Source organism: Rhinichthys klamathensis, unplaced genomic scaffold, assembly GCF_029890125.1.
Source record: "Rhinichthys klamathensis goyatoka isolate OS25496 unplaced genomic scaffold, OSU_Roscu_1.1 h1tg000111l_1, whole genome shotgun sequence".
Lineage (NCBI taxonomy): Eukaryota > Metazoa > Chordata > Actinopteri > Cypriniformes > Leuciscidae > Rhinichthys > Rhinichthys klamathensis.
The window spans coordinates 13,584,384-13,604,505 of NW_026606649.1; the positions used below are offsets into that span (position 1 = coordinate 13,584,384).

Genomic DNA, 20,122 nt, shown 5'->3' on the forward strand with positions numbered 1-20,122 from the left:
AAAGTAAAACATCCCAGCACATTAAGTTAATGAGAATTTGGGGGGAAATGTGCTTCCAATTATAATGAAAATATTTTCGCAATGCAACCAATGGTCTAAATGATTTTAACCAGTTCTTAATGATCTTAAACAGGCTACTTTAGAAAAAAAAAATATATATATATAGACATGTTATTGTGAGATGTAGTTTTTGAAAAGCTATAAATAAGAGTTGCAAATCAAACCCTCATTTTCATTTTAAAACTACAGCAATTGTTTTTAAATGCATCTAACAGAACTACAGCCATGTTAAAGGAATGGTTTACAGTACTCAATATACTGGCAGATTAATATTTCTACCATAAACCCTTGCCTATTTACCAACCTCTGCACACACTTTGCTCTTTCTTTCTACTCTGCACATGCTCTCTGCTCTCTTAAACTCATTTGCCCTTCATATTTTCCTGCAAGCAAATCTCTGACGCATGTCTGACATGACCTTACCTCTCTTCACTTCAGTCTTTACAAAACACGTGTGGCAAATCCTTCCATGCCCTGTCCCCTACATTCCCATCAGTTAAAATGAGGTTCAACATTCCCCCTGACATTCACTTTCACAAAGTGTAATGCTGTCCAAAAAAGAAAAGAAAAAAACTACTGTCAAGTTTAATATTTCTTTCGTAATCTCTAATATCAGTAAATCAGCCCACGTCCCATTTGACGAGTGAGTGTGTCCTGCACAGTGAGGGTTGTAGTCTAACCAAAACGATTGGGAGTGCATCATTGCAAACAATCAAACATGAACTATAAATACAGTTCCCAAACCATCTGAAAGAGGTGGGACTAATACAGCTGTAGGTGAGAGAACAATCATCTGGAAGGCCACGGTTTTCGAACATGGCCTTTTTTTTTGTGGCTCTCTCAGTGCTCGGACTGCTGTTTCTTGTGGAAGGGGGCTTTAAGGCGACTCCAGAAAGAATGGCTGCGTCGGGTTTTCCTTTCGCTTCCCCGCACCATCTCGGCCTCACGCTGGCGGATCTGACGCACCAGTGCGGCAAACACCTCGTCGATGTAATAACGGAACGCTGCGGAGGTCTCAAAAAACGGGCACTGGAACTCTCTCGCCAACTGTTTGCCCTCTTCGACAGACACCTGAAAGTGTAAGTGTAAAAAGTTTATAACAGTCATATATGACGAAGGTTTGGCCTCAGAGTCTCTTTTGCTCACCAAGACTGCATTTATTTGATAAAAAAAAATTTAAAACAGTAATATTGTAATATAGTAATTACATTTATTTATTTTTTATTTGAAATAACTTCATTTTGTATTAATTTCAATGTTGAAAACAGGTTAGTATTCTTGTGTAAACTCTTGATTAGTTTTTTCAGAATTCTTTGATAGCTAAAAAGAACAGCATTTAATTGAAATCAGAAACCTTTTATAACATTATTGATGTCTTAATTATTTTTAAAAATCTTACTGACCTTAAACTTTTTTTTTAAAAGGTAGTATACAGTGTTTATATACACTAAACACAAAAGTACAAAAATACGTTACACTTTATTTCAAAGTGTCATTGTTACAGTGTAATTATATATTTAAGTACCGAGTAATATTAAGCAACTACATGTACTTACTATAGGATTAGGGTAGGATTAGGATTTGTTTGAGGGTTAGTTGCATGTAATTATGCATAAATTACTGTTATTACTATGGTAATTACTATATTATTATTACTATAACATATGTAACAAGGACACTTATGAGTACTATAAAACACTTTCACAGCATTTATTAATCTATTAATGTTAATTTTCTCAAGCACTATCTAGCAATCACACAGCAACGCCCTCACAACCACTGTGGTGGCGATTCTAGAATTGGTTGTTTAGTGGTTTTGGAAATATACCAGTTAAGGTACAGTAAGAATCTTTCCAGGGCTTCATATATCCCAAATGCACAATGCAGCCTATAGTAAAAAGCTGAGAAAATGTAGTACTTTGTAACTGAATGTGAACAGACTGAGACATCCTTTAAAATCATGGGTCACACTTTAGATTAGGATCCAATTCTCACTATTAACTAACTATTAACTATGACTTTTACCTCAATAAACTCCTAATTGCTGCTTATTGACAGTTAGTAAGGTAGTTGTTAAATTTAGGGATTAAGGGACGTAGAATATAGTCATGCAGAATAAGGCATTAAGATGTGCTTTATAAGTACTAACAAACAGCCAAATCCTAGTAATTTGCATGCTGATAAGAAACTAGTTAATAGTGAGAAATGGATCCTAAACTAAAGTGTTACCAAATTATGTATACAGCCAACAAGAACCTTTGTAAGACAGAGGCCATCAAGAAGCCTACAGCGACTCTTTAGAAGTTGCAGTCTTCCATGACAGAGATGCTTGTACGAAAGAGTGAAGTGAACTCATGGTATCTTGGCTAGAGTTTGCCCAAAGGCATGTGAAGGCCAGGAAGATTATGTGTTCTTCTCAGACTGCACAATGCTAGACTGTGTTTGGCGCATTTCAAACAGAGCACATCACAATGACACATCATCCCTACAGTGAAGCATGGAGGTGGCAGCATTGTGCATTAGGGATTCTTCCCTCTGGCAGGCAATGGAGACATCATAAAGACAGAAAGAACATGGATGGAGCTGAGAACAGAAAAATTACCTTCAGTGCAAATTGTGCAATGACTTTGAAAGATGACTTAAAAATGAAAAAGATTAAAGTCCTGGTCAAAATACAATAATCCAATACTAAGCACTGGTGGAACAGTTTAAATTGCTCCTCATAAATGGTACCCTTCCAGCTGGATAAGAAAAGCTCCCACTTGTTTTTTTGTTGGCCAAAACCTGTAAATGAGTTGCATTTGAGCACTTCCGGTTCCATCGCCCTGAAGTCAATGTGTTTTTTTTTTTTTTTTTTTTATGTTAAATGTCAGAAATAAGGTATGTGGTTAACACAAGCGCAAGATTTTTTAATGTTTAATTCTACAACATAAAATACATCAGCAATATCCCTTTGTGATTTTACTTGTCTTGGAAAAGGCAGTGTCCAAATGGGACTTAAGAGGTCGTCTGGGACATTAAACATCATCACGCTGAACAGCTTAAACTCATTTACTCACTAGTCTGCTTTTTACAGCCTCGTTGTGTTTATAATCACGCTCTTGTTATATTCCAATTCACACTTTCAGGGAAAATGTTTTGAAATGAAGACCGAAAGAGAGTGACTTTGAAGTCATGCAACCCTAGTGTAGTTCATTAGGTTTAGCTTTTTACTTTAGGATTCAAAATTCATTAAAGTTGTGTTCATTTGTGAAGATTATCATGATTAACAAAATGTGTAAGAATCATAAACTTATGTTGGTCACAGAGCTTATGTTCTGTAATAATGCAAAATCCAATCGGGTTTTTGTTGAGGAACCGAGGTGAACTTGCAGGTTGGCCTACAAAAATATGTCATCGCTGCAGTGCTCTATAACTGCTGCCAAAAATATCTATCATTTTATAGCCTATAGTATTTTGTGTTAATGTGATACATCATGGTTCCTTAACGTAACACAATATTATGCAACCGAATCTGAGGGGGGTGAATATTTATATAAACACTTTATTTCTATAGGTACAGGGTTTCCAGTAAATTTTCTCACCTGTCTGAGATGGGCCAGGTCAGACTTGTTTCCCACCAGTACGACGGGGGTGTCCACGGTGCGTCTCACACGGTAGATCAGCTGCTTAAAGTGCCGTGCCTCCTGGAAACTGCGGCGATCCGTGATGGAGTACGAGATGATGAAACCTTCTCCTGCTCGCATGTACTGATCACGCATCGCTGTGAACTCCGCCTGGTTTAAGACAAATACATGAGGCCTTGTCCATCCACCTACCCATGAATATGACAACATCAGTTGATAAATTATAGAAATATTCCGAAGATCAATGCATCAATCAATGCAGCTCAGTCAAGAGCATTCATGGCATGTTATCGATTACCACAGACAGTTTCAGCTCCTCCCTCAAGTTGTAAACCAACAAAAATCATGTTTATAGTTATTCATTTACAATGGAAGTCTATTGGGTAAATACATCTAATATTAATTAGATTAATCTCATATTAACCCTGTAAACCTAACATAAGAAAAATCTTTTTTTATATATAAATGGAACCGTTTGTTGAACCTTTAGACCAAATATATAAAAACTGGTTAAAAGAAAAGTTTGGTCATATTGTTTTTCTTTGAGTATTATATTTGATACATCATCCATCAACATACGTATAGTATGATATAGTGAGAATATGGAGCACAGAGGCTCTAACATGCAATTAGCAGCAGTTGCTGATATGTATTTGCCCAAAAAGTAAGATGAAATTCTGATAGCTTGTAATGTAAATCAATGAGATACATTCATAAAATAAATATAAATATCAGTTATCAATTTATATCACCCAATAGGAGATATAATTATGTATTTATTATTATTAGGCTTTAAAGAGCTATTTGAACAGGAACCACTGTCATAGGCAGGTGAACATCTGGTTAAATATTATCGATGTAATTCCTGTGGAATTTTACATAAATATATACATAAATAAATATACAAATAAATGTAAAAAAAAACATTTATATACTTTTATTTCCACATTTATTTATAATTGTGTTTTTTTCCCCACATTTATTTATGTATATTTGTATTGATGTCTACATTTACTTTCTTTCCATAGTGGGTAATTTCACACGTATATGCTTCTGTGTCGAAATATCTGTTATCAGATCTGTTGAAGATGTGGTTTCTGTTCATGTGTGCCAAGCCATTTTAGAAATCCCAACCGGACGATGTTTTACGGCCATGTCCAGGATAAAGAGTATGTATGGTCACCCAATACACATACAGTTAGGGTGATATTAAATTACTTAAACCATGATATACTGTAAGATTTTGGCCATATTGTCCATAAGTCGTTCATTTCCTGTGTGACTTGCAAAGGCTCGCTTTTCGTTTGGTCACACCACAAGGTTTCACTGTGGCCTCAAAGCTTCAGCATTGCCATTCTGAGCTTGATTGCTATGTCTAAGGTAAAACACGCCCCCTCATTACCATACGGACAAAGAAATGTACAAATAAATAAATCTATAAATAAATGTGGAAATAAATAAATGTAGACATAAAAACAAATATACATAAATGTGGAAATAAATAAATGAAAAAAAAAATGTGGAAAAAAAATAGAATTATACATAAATAAGGAAATAAAAGAATAAATACTCATTTATTTTTGTATATATTTCCGGATATATTTACTTCGGATATATTTATTTATGTATTTATTATGTCAGCTTTGGAATTCCATACCTTAGTCCCATGTTGCCACATAATCTCACATCTAAAGGCCCGTACACACCAAGAATGATAACTACAGTATAACGATAACTATATTACTATCCACACCAACAGATGATATCGTTGTTTATTCTAAGCGAGTGCTTGTCTGTCACTTTAAAAGCTTGAGCTTGTTACAGCAGGATGGATTCTGATTGGATGTCAATGTTTTTATCGTTCATCAGCTGGATAAAATTGACGATATCGTCGACAACGATATCGTATCTCTGTGCCGTTATTGTTATAGCAGTGGTATAAACTCTGCTATTCTTTAATATTGAAAATGATTTTTTGAACTACATATTTTCGTTATCTTTATAGTTATCTTCATTGGTGTGAACGGGCCTTATGTCTATACTTTTGGATTCATAGTGCATTCCTGTAAACAAGGATTTATTTTTTATTTTAAACAAGTGATTAGTAAAGGTCACGACTTCTGACTTAATTGACATAATGCCACAGATGCATTATGAAACAGTCATTGAATGTTTCAACAATGTTACCAATTGAACCGTAAACTAGATTATTATACTGTAGGCAAAATTTCATTAAACTCGTGATGAGATGACTAATGTATTTTATAACAGTGCTGAGTGATCCAATGAGGAAAAAGCAGCTGACTCAGAGAGAAACATTGTGCCTGTGTGTGTTTGTCTTATGAAGTGACTGCCGCAAAGACGAAAACAAAAAAGGGAAGTGAGACATATTGTTGAAGGAGAACGACCCTCTTATAGTCTGCAAAATAGAGTGTTAAGTTGACTTGACTTCACTAAACTTTTTAACAGAGGTTTTTCCACTTCACTGCCTGTCTGATTCTTGTTTTGTTTTCCATGTGCTCATCTTTATCACAATACCCCTCCCGCCTACCTGTCCTGCTGTGTCCAAGATGTCCAGGTTTGCTGGCTCATCATCGATGCGGATCTGTGTTTTATAGGCGTCCTCTAAAAACAGTAAAAACACATGCATGAACATAATGCAATGGTTGATGAGAGATCAACCATTAAACATTAAACATTAAACAGCAAAACTGAAAAAAAAACTCAAAGAGGTACATTTAGTAAAGACAGAATATGCACTACTGTTCAAAAGTTTGGGGTTAGTAATATATATACTATATATTAGGGCTGTCAACGTTAACGCATGTGATTAATTCAAAATCCTTAATGCGTTCAAATAATTTTCTGCAAATAAATTACTGAACGAAATTTATGTCACGCAGTTACATGATCTTAGAAGTCAGGAGTTTATCACACTGAGCATCTACAATGGCGCAAGCACCTGTAACTTTGGTAGGAGGACATTTTTTTTATTTTAAACTATTTCTATTCTTAATTTCAATTTTTCTTCTCTGTTAAGTTTTCAACGCACATCGACGCACTGATCGCACATTGTATTTATGCACTGACACATTTCAGTACATTCACGTTGTTCCCACACACATTCAGTATTGTTTTGATTTGTCATGTGTATGTTGCTGTGTTTAGTAATTCTGAATGGATCCGTGTGCTGTATATGCAGTCAGGTCAAGGCGGATGGTTCAAGTTTTTATTTGACATCTCCATGTGGTTCTGTTCAATATCGCAACTTGACTTGTCTAAAATGTAAACAAGCTCTTTGCTGTTGCACTGTGCACATACTATACTGTGAATTCTGAAAAGTGTCTTTTCTCTGTAATGTTTTTTTTTCATGGGTGCTTTGGTTTGCATAAATGTATGAATTAGCTATTTGGACACCTAAAAACACTTGCAGAAAACACAGTTTTGTGAGAATCACCCTTCAATCTAATGATTTACTTTGATAGATATAGAAACGTTGATGGATATAGCAAATTATGACAAAATGAACGTGCTAAAAAGAAGTGTATGCTTAATTCCACGATAAGTGTGCGATTAATGCAGCCTTGGTGAGCATTAGATACTTTTTTTCTAAAATGTAAAAAAAATCTTTAATTTAATAATTTTTGAACGGTGTATGAGACAGAGACAGCAAAATAGATTCAACATAGCAAAAAAAAATAGTAATTTGACATCACCTCAAACATAAAATGTGTCATTTCTGTGACACTACCAAAAATGACTGGTTGCTCAGGTTGCTCATTCAACTTGGATAGCAGAAAGTATTACAACCTTAAATATATATATGTATTTGTATTTATATTTATTCCATTAATTTGCATCAAATTAAATGTCTAGGCTAAGACTCACTGGGCCACTTTTTGACAGCCGTCCTGAATTCACCGTAATTCTTTCTGAAAATACTTTGCTCATCTATACCAGTGAGGTCACAAAAATGTAACACAATATCAATATGAAATGTAATTTAATAATTAACTGTTAAGTTAAGACGACATGTTAGATATTTCCTCACCGATAGTAGGGTCATGATCCTCTGGAAATCTGTGACTTATAAACTGCATGATGATGGCTATGAGACAAAGAGAAAGAGACAAGCAGAGTTCTTACATAATTGTGGTATCATGAAATACAACAAGAGGAGTGTAAACAACTCCCCCTTCTCCCTCATGCGGAGCAAACACACCCTGCTGTCGGCATGTATTTGCTCTGTATGCGCTCTCTGCTCTGTTCCCATGGAGACAGCGATATAAAGAGAGAATATCAGTCACCCTAAAGAACCTTCTGCAGTGCACTCTCAAACAAGGAGAGCAAAGCTCATGCATCCTCTCCAGGTGACCTCCGCTCATCTCCTAGGCAACAGACTCCTGGAGGCGAAGGAAGTTGCTAGGCACCTGCGCCTTCATAACGACCAGACTGAAGCACTGAGCCAACACCCACACTTTTATTGTCTGGCTGCCAGGGACTGTATGTCTACAACTGTAAACCAGCCCACTGTCTGACCACAATAATGGGCTGCAGTGAAAGAGAACGGAGAAAAATATCCCAATAAAAGAGCATGAAGAAATTAGACACAAGGGTCAATCGCACAAAAACATTTCATGTTAAATTCAAAGGAAGAAATTGTATGAAAATGTTAAAAAAATTTCATCATTTCCATTATTTTAAATTATGATATAGCATAGACAATCAGGGCTAGACATTAACTTTTTTTTTTCTCACCAACCACTGTGGCTAGTGATTTTCCAAAGTTACTAGCCACTCAGCATTTTTACTGGCCACAATTTTGACATCGGTACCATGGGGAAAAACTGCCATATAGATATTTTGAATATTATCTCATTATTTGGCAGCCGGTATATTAGGCTGCTGTCACTTTCAAGTTGACTGCTGTCAAGACCTGACGCACAGACCCATTATGATTTATCTCTCTCAACTGTTTACGTTCTCTTAAAACACAACTGACTTGAGTTTACGTGAATACTCGCCAAGACCGGCATTTTGACAATATTTTGTGTGTAATTGACTGTTTAAGTGCAATAAGCTGCGAAAAAATAACTCAATTTAGTACTGAGAGGCTGCTTTATGTGCGCGCACGAAAATCAAGCCCTCTAACACCAACAATATTGATCCGGAGCAAATGAAACGCATGAGTGAGGGGAGGCGGGTTTATGTGTCATCTCGCTGTCGGAGAGATGAGAGAGATGAGAAAGCGCAGCTGGTATCGTGTATCTATTCTGCGGAAAATGAGTATTGGAAGCATTTCAGATATTTCAGTATCGATATGTATCGAAAAATATATTTTTTTTGACAACAGTACATGCACTTTTTAAAAGACTACAATTGAAAAAATGTATATATTATATATAATTCAACCCACCAAAGTGGCTAGTAGGAGTGACTGCGTTACACACCATTGCTGAAATCCACCAGCGGTTGGCGGATGTTAATGTCAAGCCATGTAGACAATTATAAGCAAGCCACCAAAAAGTGTGAAAATTGTGATTTTGAAGCACTTTCAACATTGCTTTTTGTTTGAGCATTTCAATCAGTCTGACCAAAGAGGTCCATAATATCTGGAGAGAGTTATGCATTAGCATTCTCAGTGGTCAGTTGCTCAGCTTCAAATCTGCCATCTTTGCATACAGTCCCAAACCCTATTATGAACTGTCATGTCACAGACAGTAGACCAGAGAAGCCCACATTTTTTTAAGAACAGCCAAATGGTGTCAGGGTCCTGCTCTGACAGTCTTGTCTGTTTTGTCACTGTTTAATGTTTCCTTGTTTGTCCTGTGCCTGAGCACATGGCTTTGTCTTTGTTTGTGTTGGCCCTGTGCTCCTCTCATCCCGCTTCCTTGTTTTCCGTTACCACACCCCCTTGTTTAGTCCTTGTAGTGCTCATTTGCCTGATTGTGTGTACCTGTTCCTCATGTGCTCTGCTCCCTTTATATTGTGTTTCTTTCCTTCATGTCTTTGCTGGTTCGTTTTGTGTCCTATGGTGTGTTCCTGTTCGTTTGCATGCGTCTGCAGTTTATCTATGCTCTTGTTCTAGTTGTGTATTTGATTGTTTCTAGTTCTAGTGTATCCTTGTTGCTATTTTGTAGCGATGGCGAAGTGAAGCTTTCTGAACCAGCGAAACATTCAACACAGTTGTATCGGACAATTGTTCATTGCTCGAAGCTTTTCAAATCAGAGCTCGACAAGGACCTCTGCTGGTGAAAGTGAGGGAAAGCGCTGTTTCGCAAAATGTTTCAAAACCGACCAACGCATTAATCTTAGAAGCAAAAATGAATGAATGATTGAATGGATGAATAAATTAATGAATCAATTCAATATATTAAATACATGACAACAATCTGTTCCATTCCATTGCATATACTAGTAACTCAAAACAATAAAGAAAACATTTTGTATTGCGGATGTGGAAATTGTTCCTGTTTGTTAACAAATAAAACTCATGAATAGAGGAAGTAATTAAATGCAGGTGCATACACACAAAGACACACACACACACACTTTCACACGATTATCGTAAATCTGTAGCCTACTACAGACCAACAATGTATTGTGGCCCAGATGGGCAAGGCTTAGAGCGGCTCTGTGCTTTATGATCATTGTAAGAAGTGTTCTTTAGAATTACTGGTGCTTGGGGAGAGGGTAGTGCTTAAAGTGTTTTGAACTGGGACCAGTGCAGTCCTTTGAAACAATGTAAATGACAGTGACACTGCTTTAAGAAATGCAGTCACAGTGGAATGGGAATATTTTATACTGCAACAATAAACTCTTGCATTACATCAAACAGTTCAATGCAACGCAATACACCTTAACAAACCACGAGGGCACCCTCTGTATCGCACATTTTTTTATCCGATTTCGAAGCAGTCACATGGGTGTGTGTGAAACGAACGTCATTGGTCAAGTGATTTTGATAAAACGAATCAAGCATCAATAAAAGGACTACAGGTGACTGTCAGCTACCATGCGCGCTCTATGCCTGCGTGTAAAGTAGATAACTGTCTAGCAGATATATTCGTCTATATTCATCATTCAAAAAGGGAAAGCAAAAGTAAGACTGCAGGTATACAAACCATAAACAAAGCAGCGCTTGCTTACCGTTTTGAATATCTGATCACGTGCAGTGGAATGCTCAGGTAAGATGACGTAAAACTAGAACAGCCTTTCTGTCTGTCCCGTCATGACCAAGGGGGTAATCCACCAGCCGGAAACTGAAGCTACCCTGGGGGCCGCCATTGGTTAGCAAGCCATCACCTGCTGTTAGCATTCCATTGACTCCCATTCATTTTGGCATCACTTTGACAGCGAATAACTTTACATCTGAGGCGTTTAAAGACTCCATTTGTCCATTGTTTATTTCTAAAGAAACACGACAATGTATAAAAGGCTTTATTACCTTGTATCTACGTTTTGGTCCCGTAGAAGCAGTTTTTTGTAAAAATAGGCTAACGGTTGCGTCATAACCACGCGACTCTCTGTCGCACAGTAGAGAAATTACCGTATAGACAGAAGGAGAAGCTTGCACGCAATCGGGGGGACGTGGAGGCATAAAGTCAAGGGAGAAGCCCATAGAGAGTCATAAAGTTGATCCTGCTACGAGCTCATGGACAGCTAATACTCACGATCTCCGGCTCTGCAATATTCGGAAGGGAATGATTCAGATTCCTCTTGGCACAGCTACTAGAAGACTTACAACTGTCAGTCAGGTTGCTCACGTCACATCTACGTCGTCAAGCTCAGTTTGAGCCTGCGCAGTATGCTTGGCAATCAGGAAGTGAGTGCTTCTAATTGACTTCACTTTTCTCCGTTGAAGTCTATGGGGTCGCTGTGTCCATTTCTTTTACTGTCTATGGTCATGACTTCTGTGCTCACTTTCATCATTCTAGCTCTTATTCTCGTGCACTGACTCGTTCGCTAAACTGAACAGCCAATCAGAGTTCTCTCTCTCACCAACAGCCCAACGCCGATTCTACTTGTTGAATCGGCCACAAAAAAAAAAAACGACGGCATCCGACTAGAGCCACACACTGAAAAAACGGGGGGAAAAATCCAAGTCGTCAGTCGACACTCAAAAACGGCCTGACGTTACCCGACGTCAGATCGTCGGCTTGGTGTGTCCCTGGCTTAAATATGTTCCTAAACACACAGTAGCCTTTACATATCCTTTATGAAAACATATAATAACTTACAAAGGAAAGTGTTGAAAAATTAAGGGAGATGGATGGGATAAAGTGGGGGAGAGATATTTTTTCTGCCACCACAATCAAAATGTCGTTCCTTGCCACAGTCACCTCTGACTTGATCACTGGTGGATTTAAGCATTATCAAGTGACTTTCTAGTAGGTCCCTGTTTAAGCTACTTAGAGCAGGGCTATTTGACCAAAATCTTTAACACAATATGAGTAATGTTCAAGCTAAGTAAGGAAAGTAAGGAAATCACAATATACCGGTAGTAATTATTTCTAAAAATGTCTTGTTGTCTCTATACCGAGACATCACTCATCGAAATTAAAGCTGTATTTTATATTTCTCAACATCATCACTTAAAAATGTTAAAAGCATTAAAGGGATAGTTCACCCAAAAATGAAAATTCTGTCATCACTTACTCACCCTCAAGTAGTTCCAAACCTGTATGAGTTTCTTTATTCTGCTGAAGCACCCATTGACAGAACAGAAGAAACTCATACAGGTTTGGAACAACTTGAGGGTGAGTAAGTGATGACAGAATTTTCATTTTTGGGTGAACTATCCCTTAAATGCATTTCACGAGTTCCTTTGCCCATATAATCTTTAAAGCGTATTTGGCTTGCTGTCCGCAGTGGAGGGCTAGAGGAAGCAGTTTTAACTTGAGCTTAGATATACCCCGCAGTGGGACTACAAATGCTTGGATGATGAGTATGGTAGCGTTAAATTATGTTGGTGGAGTTGGGGAGGTGGAGGAATGCCAAAACAGCTGATGCCAGAGCAAGGTGAGTGGCTGCTTATATGCTCCGGCAGTTAATTGAAAGATTAGATGGGTTCACTCCTCCCGAAATTACGTTGTGAACTTCACTAACATAGACATAACAGTATACATTTCTGTAAGGCTGTTTCAACACATGTATTGTGTGTTGTGAAAGCACTATACAAATAAATTTGACTTGATTTAGGAAAGAAAGAAAGAAAGAAAGAAAGAAAGAAAGAAAGAAAGAAAGAAAGAAAGAAAGAAAGAAAGAAAGAAAGAAAGAAAGAAAGAAAGAAAGAAAGAAAGAAAGAAAGAAAGAAAGAAAGAAAGAAAGAAAGAACATCAACAACGGAGAGACAAACAGAGAGAGAGAAGAAGAGAAAGGGGGAGAGAGAACCAAGTTACTTACCACTTTTGCCCACACCCCCTTCTCCTAACATCACCAACTTGTACTCGCGGGAGTGACCCCCTGTGCTCCGTGAGGACTCCATCCGAATCACTGAAACACACATCACACAAAATCTTGTTTAAAATAGTTTAAAACTTTAAGTGTAAAGGTTCAAGTTTAAAGTATACTTTAGAGACAAACGGACGGACGGACGGACTGAGGGAGGGACAGACAGACAGACAGACAGACAGACAGACAGACAGACAGACAGACAGACAGACAGACAGACAGACAGACAGACAGACAGACAGACAGACAGATAGATAGATAGATAGATAGATAGATAGATAGATAGATAGATAGATAGATAGATAGATAGATAGATAGATAGATAGATAGATGCTCCTTGGTGATTTGTGACGTCATCATAATAAACAATAGAACACTCAGTTTCTACTTCCACAGCTGCACTGCTGCATGAATGCGGCCCTTAGCGGAACATCAAAAAAACACTCCGAAAAAAAGCACTTGTCGAGGCTGCATTTGACACCCAAGCTTCTGTTTGATGGAGAAGAGGAAGTGAGTCATTCTGTCGAGCTATTCATGTGACAAAGCGAAGCATCCACAGGGTGGGTGTTACATTAAACACGGTCAATAATAGATTATCTGCCAGTGTACCCCTATCTGATGCATTTTTCCATTGTCATCGACTGTGATGCTGCATTAGTTACTTTAGAGCAGGCAGCCCTTCTATGTGATTTCCAACAGTGGAAATAACACTAAATGTTTGTTTGATAATATCTTGTGTGTTTGAGTTTTTGTGTTGCTGTCGTAATTGATTGTCATTGTTTATGGGAAAGCAATCGAAAATTGTATCCATGCAAGAAAAAGTTTTGAGCAGCTCTTGTGGTGTCCAACATTGGATTTAACATTGTTAGTTGGTAATAAATGGCTCAGCCATTTATTATCGAATAAATGCGAAAAAGGGTTTAAATTATTTAAGTTGACACAATCATTATTCTACAGCCCCTATTATTGTCACTTTCAATCAGTCATGAGAATCATAAATTTAACCAATTGTTTCCAAATTTTGGCTGGTATTGGACATTCTGTTGCCCCTTATTTTCCTTGGTAACTATAGTGCACTTTGGGGTATATAGGCTATATATAATTTATAGTATTTACACTTTATAAGATCTAATGTTTATTGTTAGAAAATTGCAAAAACACAAAAATATGAGTTTTAAACTATTCAGATATGATGCATATTTTGGTAACAATGTTGGAAAAAATATAAACATCACAGAAAATGTACAGAAAATAAACCAGCTAAACTTATTTCGGCCTCGAGCTTCAAAATCAACTTATATAATTTGCTTACAGTTTTATTGTAGCTACTTGATTACTGTAACTGTGTAACTGAGGTATGTTGGCGGAAACTATGGTTACTATAGTACGTTTGAAAGGGAACTTTAATATAAAGGCCTATTGTCATTGAGTGGCACAAATGAACCTTGAATCCACCGGGTTAAATATGTCCAAGTTAAAAGGGAAACTTGCATAACCACGAAAAAATATTATTTTAAACTACCAAAAGATGAAAAGCTGGTAATTATTTCATGGACGAGTTTGAAATGAACAGGACGACAGAACGGGATTAACTGCAATGCAATAGTTTGTGATATTAATAGACAGAACGCATCGACGACATTCATACTGCGTTTGACAATGCATCATATGTGTATAAATAACTTTGTTAGTTAAAATTGCAACGTTTATTTTATAAACTTTTAGTGATCATCAAAATCGCCGCGAAACTTTTAACACTCTTTTGAAGTTGTTGAAGAAGAACAGCCCACAATTCATCGATGTGAGTGAGTAAGCTTATTATACTGCAGCGACCGTTTATTAAAACAAACACGTGAGTCGTTAAAATAAAATAAACTAACGAAACATAGTAGCCGCCGCCGTTACATTACAGTCATTTTGCTTTTAAAAAGTGTGATTTTGTACATGATAAAACTATGATTAGAAGCCGAGTGAGTTACTTGGTGGCTTACCTGTGTCACAGGATCTCTGTCTCCATTGGGACTTTTGTATCGATGCAAATTATGTTTAAATATTTGATGTTAGAAAATTCCTGCCATACAATTCTCACTGTAAACATACAAAGCCATGGACGACTGGAGCAGCGTGCAGATGCTGGGTCCTAAAGCCCGCATTATTACAGGCCATTAACAATTGACAATGACAGAGTAGAACCGTAATTATATAACGTAATAAGTTATAGAATGAAATATTAATATCATAAATAAATGTAAATACATAAATCAATTAAAGACTAGTTAGTACAGTTATTGTTACTTCTGTAAAACTATAGTAAATTAAAAGTGTATGAGTAAAGATAGAAATATGCAACAGTAAAATAAATATATGGTATATAATCTCCATCTTAAAGGGTTAGTTCACCCAAAAATGAAAATTCTGTCAGTAATTACTCACCCTCATGTTGTTCCAACCCCGTAAGACTTTCGTTCATCTTCGGGAACACAAATTAAGGTCTTTTTGATTAAATCTGAGAGATTTCTGTCCCTCCATTGACAGCTACACAACTGACTCTTTGACAAGTTCATAAAGAGATCTTAAAACTAATCCATATGAATTGAGCAGTTTAGTCCAAATTTTCTGAAGAGACATGATAACTTTATGATTCACAGATTGAATTTAGGCTTTTATTCACATAAACATTCATCAAATTTCACATCAGTTGTGGTAAGCGAAAGTTCAAGCATGTTCGCTTGACGTGCAAGAACCAATGAGGTTCATTCTAGCCTCTGTTTATGTTTTTGTTCTAGCAAAATAAATAAAAGGCTAAATTCAATCTGACATTTTTGACTGTGGTCCGAAATTAGTCTTTAAACGTCAAAACAATCTTCATGACTTGCTTGTAAAATCTGAAAATCCTTCACGTACAAAACAAGGTATTCCAACTCTTCCTCCGGGTAATTACAGGTGTGCCAATTGCGCCCAGTGTGCTTTTACACACAAATGTAAATCATCCACGCACTGGTCGTGATATTCCGATACGCTATTACCTGTGCTTTCATGTGATTTATCTAATTCGTTGTCCTTGTGGTCTTGCATACGTGGGTAAAACATTCAGACAATTTCGCACTCGTATTAGTGAACATCGCAGTAACATTAGAACTGGAGATATTCATGTCCTATAGCGTCTCATTTTAGATAAGTAGGCCATAACGTCAGCGCTTTGCAGTATATCGGTATAGAAAAGGTAACAAAATCCTCAAGAGGAGGAGAACCTTTCACCTTTAGGGTTGAATGAGGATTTTGATATTAAGCCATTTTTATAGTGATGTAAAATAAAATAAAAAAAAAATTTATGTGACTCACATTTGTTACATTACTTGTATTTGTCATATGATCTTTTGTGTGTGCCCAATTAAGGTGATCACTTGTGTTGACTTCACTCTACATTGATATTGTGCCTGATGAAGACCCGAGGGTCGAAACGTTCCTTTTAATAAATTCTTTTGGAGCAGTAATTTTTAGTGTGCGGACTTCACACTTCTTTATTTGTTTATATTACTTAGTACACCTGAGCCCAATTTGGGTGTTTGGGATGTGCACACCATTTTTGCATTTTTTGACTGTAAGTCTGTATCATAAGAACTAGTCTGACCATCTAGCAGTTAACCAAAGGGTAATCAGTCTTACTTTTCGGAATGAAATTAGACTAATCTATGTTTTTATGTTACTGATTAAAAATGGCTGTGACATAGTTGACTAACTTGTAAGACTAGTCACAGCAGTTTATGCAACCAGCTCTGTTTGTCAGGTGTAGCTGTTAGTTTGCAAAAAATAAAAAATACTATTTTTTGATCCACTCCCTTATGGAAAACTTGCTGTTGTAAATTGAGCAAAATAAGGGGTGAGTAGGCGATAGATTTCAAATCAGGTTTCAACTTGAAATGATTTTGACAATGTATCTTTAAAGTAGAGAAAGAGGTGAAGATCTGATCTAGTGTATCAGTTTTTATTTTATTTGCACGTCCATTGTGTTAACAACTTCAACATACAGTACAAGTCAGCATTAGTGTAACATACTGTATTTAGCATAAACTCACAGCAGTATGCAGATAATTTGCCCTCAAAAGCATTACACTTCACACTTTATGTTAGATGTCCCTGAAAATCATGTAGTGAAATGAGCAGTATTAAGCTAGATATGTAAAGTACATGTTATTACACTGTACTTACATTATACATAGACAACTTGTACTTACATTGAAAAGGCCAGGTAACAACATGAATCACACTACAGTTGTGGTGAACTAACACTGTTTATCATCTAGGTCGTTTTAGGGACACCTAAAATAAAGCTGAATCACTAACTTCACTCCACCTTCACATATCGACATTGCATTATCCAAATGGACTAATATATTTATTACAATAATTTTCTTCTCAGTTCATTTTCTTCTTTGTTCAGCTTTCAATGTATTTGTACAACACACAACAGCAAAAAACTGAGGGATTGTTAGGGACCAGTGGCAGAGAGAGAAAGAGGGGCAGATAGTACTCCATAAAAACATGAGGTTTACACAAAAAGAAACCATTTCCATTCCAAGTAAAACAGTTAGATACAAGAAGAGCAGAAAGTGCTACTGCCCACCAGTGCATTGGAACAAACACTCATTTACAGTTGGTTATATTCTTCTTTATGTAATTATTGATATAAAACAAGCTTTTTATGCCCAAAAGATCAAAAAAGTTCCAAGTAACACAAGGAGCTGAGGGTTAAAGTAAAGAAAATCACGCATGTATCATTTCACTTAGGTTGCATTGTGTAATTTGGGTTGCTGTTTTTACAAAAGTGGGTTTTGCTGTCATATAAACCACTAAAAACTGTAATATATACACCAGTTTTGAAGCAGAAATTTAAATAGTGAATGCATGCAGGGTTAAAAAAAAAAAAAAACACACTAGAAGGTGGAAAAATTCATTCTTCTATTGTAAATGTATAGCCTGAAAGTGAAATAGCAAGTCTGGACTAGGATGATGGGCACATGGTTTCTTGATTTTCATGAAAATGTGATTGAAATGTGATTCATTTTCTCCTAATAAACAATGGTTAATCTCATTATGTGGTCTTTAAAACTCACAATGAGCTTGACTGCAGAGAATGCTTGGGCCTAATTTACTGCTATATTAATTTCACGTTAAATACGAAATATCTCTAATGAGCCAGTCGATTTCTTTTTCCTCCTCTCACCCTCCCACTTTCTGCCTTACTAACTTAATATGCGCTCATTCGCACTGGGAAAATGGCATTTAAATCTGCCTCAGGGGCTGTGGGCACCGAATGACATAATTAGGAACACATCCACATCCACATTGCATGTCTTCAAACATAGACTCTGGGCCTATTGTGAGACTGCAGTGTGAGATGCTTCATCGCGGTCCCCAACGCTCAATTTTCTCAGGGGTGCGATATACACACCACCAAACGTTGGTCCATCTACTTTGGTTAGCTAGTTTTTGACAGCTGGCGCTGACTAATGGTTACTGGCTCATGCCAAAATCCTAAAATGATCAGTTATTAGTCATATCATAGTTGTTAGGTTTTTGATATACCATATACATATATATATATATATATTCTTTCTTTTGAAAACAAATCATAAAAATAAATACAGTACTCTACGAAAGTGCAGAAAATTGTTCTGAATTTGCATATATCTGCTTTAATTCATATAGACTAACTTACTGAATAACCTAACAGGTTGGGGTGGTTAGAGATCTGGCTAAATTGAATTTCTGTTATTTCATGACACCCTTTATATGTCAAAGGTTAAAAGATATATTTGGCGATATTCAATTGTACTATGAAAATAAAAAATCGAAGAGTACCAGTGTTACACCCTATGATACATTATGTACATCTTGACCAAAGACATTAAGAATTAGTTGCATTGCCTTAAGAATTTTGATGGCAATTAAAACTGTGATGTTAGGTACACTTAAAATGTACAAATTTGCAGACAATACCCAAATATGCTAATATCTGTCATATTTGGCTTTGGCTGTTAATTAATCTTTATTTCCCTCCAACTTTTTTGAACGAACCTTCCCTGATCTCTGTGTTATGGCAGCACAGCAACTGGGTCAAAACGTCATTTGCAGTAAAATGGAAATGTGCATAGATATGCCTGAAGAAAAAAAAAATCAGTCAATGAATAGTAGATATTTTAAGATATGCAACAGTAAATATGTCATAGAAGTGCTTTGTCATCAAGATGGAGAAATTAACAATAAAGTATAAGTACAGCTACAGATAAATAAAGCAGCTACTGCATGGAGACAGTGTAGACTGGCTTTACTGTATGTAACATTAGAGTGCTTTCATAAATCAAATTAATTTTTAATCTTGAGTTGACGATCACTATTTTTTTATTTGGTGGTTGGCTGAAAACTCTGCTTTAAAAACCAAGTATTGTTTAACAGATATTTAGAGTTTTATTATTTTGTTTGTTCGTTTGCTTGTTTTGTTTTTTCAGCGTCATCAAAAGACTAACACATTAATAAAAACTTTTTAAATGGATTTAAATAATAGCCATATTTCTACCTTTCCTTCTGTGGTAAATATTAGCATGTTAGCAAAAATGTTCATGATGGCGTCCAGTTTAAATCACCATTCATCCGTATTTACTATGAAAAATTCACCCCATTATTTTCCTAAAAAGTGAGCTAAGCGCACTTTTTCTTACCGCCCTCCTTTATGCTAAATATAAAAGTGTCTCATTATCTCTAGCATGCGGCTAATTGAAAGTAGTGTATGTATATTGTGAATATGCCTGTATACTGGTGAAAGGCTCTAAGGATATAACTCTCATACAGGTATTCAGAGCCATATTTACTTTTTTTCTTCTTCTTTTTTCTATGACTGAGACTTTTTTGCTATAAGTTTATTAGAGAACTTACTAAGTGGTTCCGTTAGACTGCTCCTGGTCCTTTGTACTCACACATACTCA

The 20,122-nt window shown here is 36.4% G+C and overlaps 1 protein-coding gene across 2 annotated transcripts; it reads right to left on the bottom strand.

Annotated features, from left to right (window-relative positions):
• Positions 1–629: 629 nt before the first annotated feature.
• On the bottom strand, positions 630–15,280 carry rit1 (Ras-like without CAAX 1). Of its 2 annotated transcripts, none has more exons than XM_056254566.1 (6): positions 15,131–15,280; positions 13,092–13,181; positions 7,738–7,794; positions 6,238–6,311; positions 3,645–3,836; positions 630–1,131 (listed from the first exon to the last, which is right to left on the bottom strand). In XM_056254566.1, the coding sequence occupies exons 2-6, from the start codon at positions 13,171–13,173 to the stop codon at positions 901–903; spliced, it is 636 nt and encodes a 211-aa protein (XP_056110541.1). In that variant the 5' UTR covers positions 13,174–13,181; positions 15,131–15,280; the 3' UTR covers positions 630–900. The 2 variants fall into 2 exon arrangements, with proteins under 2 accessions (XP_056110541.1, XP_056110540.1); XM_056254565.1 differs by having other exon boundaries at positions 15,119–15,271.
• Positions 15,281–20,122: the final 4,842 nt, after the last annotated feature.

Coding starts and splice junctions, on each gene's coding strand:
- rit1 (XM_056254565.1), bottom strand. Junction 7,795..13,091: donor AGGGGGTGTGGGCAAAAGTG/GTAAGTAACTTG, acceptor TTTGTCTCATAG/CCATCATCATGCAGTTTATA. Junction 3,837..6,237: donor TCTTGGACACAGCAGGACAG/GTAGGCGGGAGG, acceptor GTCTTAAACCAG/GCGGAGTTCACAGCGATGCG.